Here is an 11,540-nt window from a genome sequence, read left to right as displayed (position 1 = left end):
AAAGAAAGAAAGAAAGAAAGAAAGAAAGAAAGAAAGAAAGAAAGAAACAGAGAAAGAGAAAGAAAAAGAAAGAGAAAGAAAGAGAGAGAAAGAGAGAATGAGAGAAAGAGAGAGAAAGAAAGAACAGAGAGAGAAAGAAAAAAGAAAGGAAGAAAGAAGGAAAGGAGGAAAGAAAGAAGGAAGGAATGGAAGAAAGGAAGAAAGAAAGAAAGAAAGAAAGAAAGAAAGAAAGAAAGAAAGAAAGAAAAGCCAGATGTGGTACTCGCTTGTGAACCCAATGCTGGGGAAGTAATCAAGACAGGGAAATCCTTCAGGCTTGCTGCCCAGCTAGCCTAGTCTAATCTGTAAGCCCCAGGTCCCTTGAGATTTTATTTTAAGAAAAAAATGTGGATAATTCCTGAAAAACAACATGGGAAACAACCTATGGCCACCACTTGCATGTAGATCCACATACATGACCCCCACCAACACACACACAAGAAAGAAGAGTTAAGTTTAAAAATTAAAATGTTTTAGAAGTTTGGTGAGATGGCCTGAGCAGGCAGAAGCACTGACAAGCCAGCTGACCACCAGCATCCCACACGGTAGGAGAGAACCAACTTCTTCAAGTTGTCATTTGACCCCCACATGTATGCATAAGCATAACACAAATGTTTTTAAAAGAGCCCTAGAAGACTAGGATAGAAAGCTTTCCATTTGTTCTACTATTTCTAAATTTAGAACATCTTTTGTGTTCTAAATGTTTTGGATCATTTTCATTCCATTTATTTGTTTGTTTGTCTGAGATCTGGTGTCACTATGTAGCCTAGGTTGGCTTGGAACTTGTCATCCTCTGTTCTTCATCTCCTGAGTGTTGGGATTAAAGTCTGTACAGTAGTGCATGCTTGTAACCCCAGCTCTTAAAAGAGGCAGGAGGATGACAAGTTCAAGGCTAGCCTGGAGCACACATTAAGTTTCAGGCCAGCTAAGAGCTACAGAGTAAGACCATATGCCAACACAGGAATAACAAACCACACAAACATGCATTGGGATGAAAGGCATACATTACCATGTCCAGCTGATTGGATATGCTTTGTTTCTTCTTTTAAAAAATATTATTTTGTGTATATGTTATGTGTGCCTGCTTATCTGTACATGTACCAGGTATACACAGTGTACCCAGAGAGATGCTGGCCATGGTGTTCTGTATGCCTCACTGAATGTTTTTTAACACCACCTCATTTAGTATGTACCATTATTTTTATTACTTTACAGATGAGGAAATTGAGATACAGAAAAATTAAGTAAACTCTATAAGATTTTAAATCTAGAAATAGTAGAGTTGGAATTCCAACTTCTGAGCTCTTAAATACTACGTTATATTGTCTTTTGCAGTTATAGAATATAAACACAGTGACTTTCCATAATCTAAGTTGCAGAAGTATATAAAGAGAAATAGGCAGAAAGAAGGGCAACAGCAATTAAATGTGTGGTCAGTTAATATGTGTAATCAGAACATGACATCTGTCATCTCACAGAAGGACTTTTCTTAATCTTTTTTTTCTCCTTTTCCAACTCTTGCGGTATTCTTTTGTTTTGTTTTCCTATGATATAAAGTCTCCATATATAGCTCAGGCTAGACTTGAACTCCTGGCCCTCCTGCCCCAGCTTTCCAAATTATGGGATTATAGACCCAGTGGCACAATGCCCACTCTCCACCTTTTCTTACTCCAACTTCCTTTTACTTGACTTCTTTTGTCTTGTACCCTTGTATTCACATCTGTTTTCCCCCTTCCTCTCTACAAATGCCATTATTAAATAACACACAGAGACATCCCTAGGAAAGATAAAATCAAGACATTTTATGCTTGTAACCTATAAATATTACCTTTAAATCTCATTTATTGTTTTTACTTTTTAAATTAATTATAATTTATTCACTTTTGTATACTATCTGTAGCCTCTTCCCTTATTCCCTCCCAATCCCATCCCCACTCCCTCTTCTCCTCCCATGCCCCTCCCCCAGTCCACTGATAGGGGAGGTCCTCCTCCCCTTCTAACTGACCTATCAGGTCTCATCAGGAGTGGCTGCATTGTCTTCCTCTGTGGCCTGGTAAGGCTGCTCCCCCCTTAGGGGGAGGTGATCAAAGAGCAGGCCAATCAGTTCATGTCAGAGACAGCCCCTGTTCCTCTTTAAATCTCATTTAGTACTTTGCCTTTAACACTGCTGCCCCTGGGTCACTGCTTTTCCTAATGACTAGTTGAAAAGGCTGAAAGTAATACTTTTGAGTTTCAAACTGTTTCAAAAGCAAACACTGCTAAGTTTTCTTGTTTGTTTTTGAGACAGGGTCTTTCTGTGTAACTTGGCTGGTCTGGAACTCAATCTATAGATCAGTCTGACCTCTCCTCCTGAGTGCTGGAATCAAAGGCATGAGCCACCACATCTGGCCCCAGTGCTGTTTTGGAAGCTAGCAGGAAAGCTAGGAGGGGAGCCCCTATATTCTGTCATAGGAAATAAACAATATTTTTTTCCTTTCCCTTCGAACTACTTTCTGATTCTGCATGGTTCTTTGGAAATTCAAGCTGTAAGTCTGTCATTGCACTGTTTGATTTCCTGAGTAGAGAGAGAGTGAGCTTAAGAGCTTAAAAGACTAGAGGGTGCTGAAGTAGCAGTATGCGGCTCTGGTGAGGCATTCCACATGCTTTTATAAAGGATTCTCAGCACAGATAAATAGATGTGATACCTCCCACTCCTTCCTTCTATTAATAGTTTCCTGTCAACATCGGCTTCTATATTACGGTCCACAACCTTCCAGCAAACTCTGACTCAAAACAGCACAGCACCATGCAATGAATATGCAAGGACATGATTGGCAGAATCATGTGTCGTGTCCTCCTGCCACCCTGCACCTCCAGCTGCCTTGGGCTTCATGGAGAAGCACTAGCTCCGGCACAAAAATTCCATAGGCTAGGAGAATTCTCACACTATTACTTTTCACTTTTGTTAGAATGAGTAGAATAGTGGTAGGTACCACTGGCAAGGCAAGAATGATCGAAAAACATTTAAGAACCACATATGAATTCATATTATTACTGTTAAAAGCATCAGAATAAGTAAAATATACTCTAAATTTTCTTAATGTGTTTTACTGCCATTCATTAGTACTTAATTTAAAATATGCTGGGCGGTGGTGGCACATGCTTTTAATTCCAGAGCTCAGGAGGCAGAGGCAAGTGGATCTTTGTGATTTTTGAGACCAGCCTGGTCTACAGAGTGGTTCCAGGACAGCCAGGGCTACACACAGAGAAACCCTGTCTGGAAAAACAAAACAAAACAAAATTATAAAACAGGGCTGTGGAGTTGGCTCAGTGGTTATTAACACTGTTGCTCTTGCAAAGAACTCCAGGTTCAATTCCCAGCACTTAGATGGCTCACAACCATCTGTAATGTTAGTTCCATGGGATGTGGACGTGTCTCACTTGGGAGGCAGCACTTGGAAGGCAGGAGGATCACAAGTTCAAAGCCAGTCTCAACTACATAGTGAGGTTTTTTGTTTTGTTTTGTTTTGTTTTTTAGATAGCGTTTTGCTATGTAGCCCTAGATGGCCTGGAATTACAGAGCCATCTGCATCTGTCTCTCAATTGCTCAAATTAAATGTGTGTGTCACTATGCCTGACTGCAGTTTTTAAGATTATTTAAAAAAATTTTTATGTGTATATATCTGTGCATGTGTGCTTGGATCCCATGAAGGCCAGAAGGTATCAGATGCTCAGAAGCAGGAGTTACAAGCTGCCATGAGCCCCAATATGGGTGCTGTGAATGGAAATACAGTCCTTCCCCAGAGTAGTAGAAGCCCTTAACTGCTAAACCACCTCTCCCAACAATGGGAAGTTGAGGTTGGCTAAGAATACTTCAGATCCTTGTCTCAACAAATCAAACAAAGCAAAGCAAAATGTATATATGCTTAACATTACATCCACTGATTTAGAACTACAGATGGACTGTAACACAATTTTAAACCAGTAAGGAAAGAAAAAGGAAGAGGACAAAGAGAGAAGGAGGAAGAAGAAGAGAAGGAGATGAAGAAACCATGTGGGTGCTGGGAATTGAACTCAAGTCCACCAGAAGAGCAGCCAGTACTCTTAACCACTGAGTCATCTCTCCCAGCCCTGTCTCATGTATTTTTTATTAGCACAAAGTCAAAAAGACAGAATCACAGGTAATGAACGAAGTGACAAGAGGACACAGGTCTTGTTTATGTGGATTCTAACATAATTAACATTTCCTATTTATGTAACAATATGAATGAAAGTTTAAAATAAAAATCTGTATAATTTTATAAACCCAGGAATTTGTACCAGGTGTGGTGGTGCACTCCTTTAATCCCAGCACTTGTGAGGAAGAGGCAGGTGGATCTCTGAGAAGTCTGGTCTACAAAGTGAGTTCCAAGACAGAAAAACACTGTCTCAAAAAACAAAGCTATCAAAAAAAAAAAAAAAAAAAAACCAAAATAAAACAAACAAAAAAAGACCCTGTCTCAAAATGAAACTAAAACAAACACCCCCCCACACACCTCAACAAACCCAGAAATTAACAGACAAGTAAAAGATGTATGGAAGGATGTTTACTGTTAGGTTGCTTAAATGAACAAAACATGCAATTTAAGTATGTATACAGGGGAAATTAGGAATTTATGGTGGCGCCACAGAAGGGAATACCAATTGGCTATTACCTTGATGACATTCTACCTTATTTAGTTAGACTAAATTTAGTTATTTAGTTAGACTATTTAGTTAGGCCAAAAAGAAAATAGGCAGTTTTATGGGTGACTGCCAAGGAAAATAGATGATAATATATGTAAAACAGCAACAATCTCTTCATATTGAAATTATTAATACTTTTCCTTTCTCTTATTTATATTTTGTTATACCTTAATGCAATGATGTAAGTTACTGTGCCTCTGCCCCTTCAACCAGATGGGTGAAAAACAGAAAACCAGATATCTATTTGCATCAGTTGGGAATTTCTATTCATCAACATAAATGATGCTTTAAGATTATGCCACTGCAAACCAGTACCTAGGAGACTCAGACAAGAAGCTTGACAGTTTTCAGGCTAGCCTGGACTACATAGTGACTGTGTCTCAAACATTCTTTAAAAACATTTTTTTAAAATGCTATTGCAGTGTTAAAAAGTTGGTTGTTTCCTTATTGCTGTTCATTTCATCAATAAGGAAGAACTTCCTTAACTCCTAATAAATGTTGAAATTACATTATTGCTTATACTGGATCTCTTCTTCCTCCCTTGAGCCATGTTAACCATGTCCTCTAACGAAGTTTTCCTTCTTTTCTTTAAGCTAATACCTATACAATTTTCCAGCTAAGGCTGAGAAGCTACAGGAGCACACAGATTCAGAGAGTACAATTACAGTATGAAGAAGTAGTAATTCCTTTACCACATACACCATTCATCTATGGTCCAAAGAGCTACATGCTCATTTAGTGCTTTTTATAGTCACAGAATATGATTTTCATTCCTCTTATCACTTAGCCTATTAACAACCGCATGAGATGAAGTATTGTCATCTCTATTCTATAATTATGGTTCAGAGAGGCACCTGGTCCTAAGGTCACTGAATTAATAAGTAGTGGAGAAACAGTTCAGTCCAGATATGTTTAATGCCAAAGTTCTTGTTCTTTGCTTTACACTACAGTGCTTGCATTTTATTTTGACATGAAAGAAAGAAAGAAAGAAGAAAGAAAGAAAGAAAGAGAGAGAGAAAGAAAGAAAGAAATCCAAAACAAACAAAAAAAGGTTCAGGAAAACTGCTCAGCAGTTCAGTTCAGAGCACCAGGTTCTTTTCTAAAGGACCCAAGTTCAAATCCCAGCACTCACATGGTGAGACACAACGATCTATAACTCCAGTCCCAGGATCTAACACCTTCTTTTGGCCTCCTGGGTATCAGGCACACACATGATGCAGACATACATGCAAGTAAAATACCCACACATATAAAATAAATGAATAAAAAAATAAAAATAATAATATCTTAGAGCAAAGAAATAATACCAACCACAATAGGTAAATACAGTTAAGTTGGTTCCTAGCTTTTTTTGTTCATTTTTGTTTTTTTAATAATTTATTTTTTATATATGAATTACAGTTTATTTACTTTGTATCCCAGCTGTAGCCCCCTCCCTCATTTTTTTTTTTTGTTTTTTTCTTTTTTGATATTGGGTTTCTCTGTGCAGCACTGACCATCCAAGAACTCACTCAGTTGACCTCCAACTCAAGAACTCACTCTGTAGATCTCTCAAACTCAGAGATCCACCTGCCTCTGCCTCCCCAGTGCTAGGATTAAAGACATGTGCCATTACTACCAACCCAGTTCCTAGTTGTTGTTGTTTTTTTTTTAATAGGTTAATTTACTGGGTTACCAACTTACTGAAACTTAGTTACATAGCTTAAGCATGGTTCCACTACAGAATGATCCCTTGTCACTGCTACTTCAAGCAAAATCTTTGTTTGTTTTGAGACAGGATTTCACTGTGTAGGTTGGCTGGCCTGGACTCCCCTTGTAGGCAAGGGTAGACTTGAACTCATAGAGATCCACCTGTCTTGCCTCCTGACTGCTGTGATTAAAGATGTATGTCACCTTTCAGAAGAAGAAATTAATTTATTATCAACAATAAAAAAAAAAAAGCTTGACTGTGGTGGTACATGCCTTTAATCCCAGCATTGGGAGGCAGACACAGATAGATCTCTGTGAGTCTCAGTCCATCTTGGTCTACATGATGAATTCCAGGACAGCCAAGACTACATAAAGATCCTGCAGCAAATAAAGATAGATAGATAGATAGATAGATAGATAGATAGATAGATAGATAGATAGATTATAGACAGACAGACACACAAAAACAAGAGGAGACTGGGAAATGCCTTAATGAGAGGATTTGAGTTTGGACCCTAGCACTATGTAAGAGCCAAGAGGTGACTTACACACTCCAGTAATCTCAGCATTGGGATGTAGCGACAGGAGGATTGCTGGAGCTTGCAACCAGCCAAACTAGCCAAAATTGTGAGTTGGCTGGGTCCAGTGAGAGATCGGTTGAGAGAGAGAGATAGGTTGAGAACAAAAGAGACTAGAGGTATGCTTATCACTCTAGTTGGCAATGTGAATCTGGGAAAGAGGGGCCTAAAAAAATTAATGAAATTTCATTTTTAAATTTCTATGATGATGGGGCTATAGAGATGGTTCAGCATTTAGCAGCAATGGCTATTTCGGAGAAACCAGACTCCCTTATCATCTATGCAATTCTATGCAATAGCCAACTTCATTCACAGCATCAATTTATACTCTGAGGGTTAAGAAAAGTCACCTGAATAAAGTGTACAATTCACAAGGACAAGCTGCATGTGGCAAAAACATGTTTTTCCATAGAGGCATATGAATAACAACAGTTGAAGCAAACTCACACCTATCTGCTACACCTGGGAGGAACACAAAAACACAATCTAAGAACATTTCAGTGTTTTGAAGAAATTGAGGTCATAAGACTTGTTTGTTTTCTTACAATTTCTCACTCAGAATTCTCATATAACTCCATTCTTGAACTGTGCTCCCACAGAGGTAGACATCCAACACTGATCTCTGGTCTGCACATGCAAAAGCACACAAACGGGCATACAACACACAAATGGGCTATAATGAAACACTGCACTATGAGTAATAAATATTTCAACTATGTCAATTAGTGGTATAAAGATCCAAAGCCTGGAGTGGTGGTGGAAACCTTTAAAATCAGCACCCTGGATGCAGCAGGATCATGAATTACAGGCCAGTCTGGACCCTTTGGCAAGACTGTTTCTAACAATTCAAAAAGTCAAGTGTTAAAAATGAACTGACATTTTAGAATACCTACTTAGATTTATAACTGGTGTGCTATTATAAATCACTCAGAAACTTTGCTGAGAAAAACCTGTATAGCCTACATAGTCCGAATTTATTGATGCTATTTAATTTCTTCACTTAAAAATACCCTTTTCTTCCTATTATAGAAAGCGTACATGCACACTGGAAATTTAGGCAAGTGCTTTTTGAGATTTAACTAATTTTTTTTTTTTTTTTGAGAAAGATCTTACTGTGTAGCTTTGCCTGAGCTGGAATTCACTGTATAGATCAGGCTGGCTTGGAACTCATGCTCAAACCATGATCTGCCTGGATGCCTCCTGAGTGCTGGGATTATTTTTATTTTATGTGTATGAGTATTTACTGGAATGTATATCTGTGCATCAAATGCATGCAGTTCCGTGAAGGTCAGTAGAGGGCATCAGATTCCCTGGGAGTGTAGTTACAGATAGTTTCAAGCTACCATGTTGATGCTGGAAATGAAAGCTGGATCTTCTGGAAGAGGAGCCAGTGTTCTTAACCATTAAGCCATTTTTCTGGTTCCAGCATCACAAAAATTTTTATTAAAACACAGGTATTTCAGATATTCCATACATAGTTTTTTTGTTTTGTTTTGTCTTGCCAAACATCATCCCCCCCCAAGAAATTAAAAAAAAATACACTTATTTTTATTCATTTTATGTGTATGGGTGTTTGGCCTGCATTACTGTCTTGCACTATGTTCACAGAAACCAGAAGAGGCATTGGATCCTCCAGAACTGGAGCTTCAGACGGTTGTAAGCCACCATGTAAGCGATGGGAAGGGAGCCTGGTTTCTCTAAAACAGCCATTGCTCCTAACTGCTGAGTCATCACTACAGCCCCATCATCACAGAAATTTAATCTCATTAATTTTGCATATGTGTGCATGTGTGGGCACACATATGGAAATCAGAAGGCAACTTGTGGGAATTCTCTCCTTCTACCATTCAGGTCCTAGGAATTAGTCATCAGGTGTGGCCAGGTGTTTACCCTCTAAGCTATTTGCCTAACTCTCAAAGTGAAAATTTAAAAGGCAACTTCTCTTTACTCAGAGATGAGCAGCATTGGCACATGACTAAAATCCTTTGGAAACAATTCTATGTGATGGCATGTCTGAATTTTTATGAAAATAGTGTTGACTTCTTAACCTTTTTACACAGTATGACCTCATTCCGATGTCAGTAACAATATGCATGATAGAATAATTTCCTTGTGTGAACATTTAGGGTCCCATCTACACTCTGTAAGCACAAGCAGTACTTACATGCACTCAAGCATCTCCAGACACTATGCTGTTGCACCCAACACATCTTCTTGCTGAACAAATGCTTACCTTGCAATAACAGACTCAATTGGCATGATACCAGGCACATAGTGGGCCATGGGAGAAACAAAGTGTCCATCTAGGATCTTACAATCTGACTGTTCTTCAACCTAAAAGAAAAGAAAACCAAGGTGTATGCAAAGTAGACTACGATATAGGTCTATCATGGACTTTTTCTGATAAAAAATTCTATTCAACTAAACACTAACATTCTCTCTCAATTCTTGCACATGAGCCTCATTTTTACCTTTAAGGGGTGAGCACAAAAACTTTCTTCCTTTTTGCCCAGTGATTTTTTTTCCCACCAAAAGTTATCTTTTTATTCAAGACTATTTATAGTTTTATGTTTATTTGAAGAATATAACTGATACCTTCTGAAATATTTTATGCTTTTCTTTCAAACCCTTCCATTTACATTTAACATTACATTTACATTTATCCATTCTGTCTTTTGAAAGACAGTGTCTACTTATAAATATTTATTTTTCTTCTACATGGCAGTATAATAAAAATTTAATTCATACACTGGCAGGTAATGTCTCAAAATAAAATACAAGTTAAAGGAATTCAGTACCACTCAACAGGGCTAGAGGTACAGCTTAGTATAGTATGTGGCAAGGCAGGAGACCCTGGATTCAACTCTAGGTTCCACAAAATAAAAACAATCAAAAGTATTCAACAGTATAAAAGCAATCAAAAGTACAGCAGTAATGCAGCAGTAATTTGGTGTGGTCTAAGCTATCAAGTATTCAGAATGGTTTGATATAACATTACTTTCTGGCGTATTATGTAAAGAGAAAGGGGATTTTTATCTGTAGTAAAGGCAATTTCTAGGCACTTTGATAATAGATGCTTAAAATCACTACAGTTTTGAAGCTGAGGCAGGAGGCTCACAAGTTCAAAGTTAGCTTGGGTTACATAGTAAGACCTTGTTTCAAAAAAAAAAAAAATCGCAACTATCAACAAAAAAGGCAATTTTGCTAACATTCAATACCTAAGCTTACTTCTCAAGAAGTTACTTTTTAGCATAAAAAAAAATCCTATTTCAGGTCAAAAGTTAAAATTAAAATAGCAGGAAGGTATCACATATTTTCACTACAATAAAACAAAAACTTAAAAAATCTCATCTTGTCAATGGCTGTAGTTATTCAAATCCAGAATTTTTCTAGTTTTGTATCTGTGAATTAACATTAGTAAACTGTTTTCTTTCGCACAGCAGGTACTCTACCAATGAACTACATTCCTTGGCCCTACCATTAAAAAAAAACAAAAACAAAAACAGAGGCCTAGAGAAATGACTGTAGTTGGAAGCACATACTGATCTTCCTGAGGATCTGAGTTTGAGTCTCAGTACCCACATCAAATGGCTTACAACTGCCTATAATTCCAGCTGCAGAGTGATCTCACACCTCTAACCTTTGTAGGCGCTTGCATTCATTCATGGGCACATACCACTCCCACACATACACAGAATTAAAATAATAAAAATAAATCTTAAAAAATAAAATTAAAAAAGCTGGGTGTTTTGGGGCAGGCTTTTAAATCAGCACTCACAGGTGGATCTCTGTAAGTTGGGGCCAGTCTGGTCATTAGAGTGAGTTCTAAGACTACCAGGGCTATACAGAGAAACCCTGTCAAAAATAAAAAACAAAACAACAAAAAACCCTACAGGGGGATGGAAAGCGGGCTCAGTGGTTAAGAGCACTGGCTGCTCTTTCAGAGGACCTGGGTTCAATTCTCAGCAGTTCCATGTGATCTGACACCCCCACACAGACATACATGCAGGCAAATCGCCAGTGCATAAAACAAAACCAAACAAAACCACCCCATCTCCAAAAAACAAAACTAACCAATCAACCAACAACAACAACAACAACAAATCCAAAACAAATTACAAACTATAGCTGGTTATGTAAATATCTATTTAACAATAAAAAAAAAAGGTTACAATGGTATTTTTATCACCCATTGGGCAACCAAGCATTGCTGATCAGATTTCAATCCGCCTATAAATTTTTATACCAGTAGAATATTATGTCAGTAAGTGCAGGCTTACAACATTCATTTATATATGACTACATTAATCTGTTTGCCATTCTTCCTGTTCATAGTATTCCTGTTCTGACTGTACATTTCTGAATTGTCCCAAAATAGAGATGATTTTTTGTTTGTTTGTTTTGTTGTCGTTGTTTTTAGAGACAGGACTTCTCTATGTAGCCTTGGCTGTCCTGGACTTGCTTTGTGGAGCAGGCTGGCCTTGAACTCTCAGAGATCTACCTGCCTCTGCCACCCCAAGCGCTGGGATT

At 38.0% G+C, this 11,540-nt stretch overlaps 1 protein-coding gene across 1 annotated transcript in view; it reads right to left on the bottom strand.

Moving 5' to 3' along the window:
- Positions 1 to 11,540, bottom strand: part of Abhd18 (abhydrolase domain containing 18) — a 54,455-nt gene that overhangs the window by 27,751 nt on the left and 15,164 nt on the right. Inside the window, exon 4 of the mRNA XM_055625906.1 lies at positions 9,244 to 9,344. Within this exon, the coding sequence (XP_055481881.1) occupies positions 9,244 to 9,344 (101 nt within the window). The remainder of the gene's footprint in view (positions 1 to 9,243; positions 9,345 to 11,540) is intronic.

Source organism: Psammomys obesus, unplaced genomic scaffold, assembly GCF_907164565.1.
Source record: "Psammomys obesus unplaced genomic scaffold, mPsaObe1.curated_primary_1811, whole genome shotgun sequence".
In the NCBI taxonomy this organism is placed as follows: Eukaryota; Metazoa; Chordata; class Mammalia; order Rodentia; family Muridae; genus Psammomys; species Psammomys obesus.
Note: the sequence above shows the minus strand (reverse complement) of the source record. Positions and strands in the feature narration are given on the sequence as shown.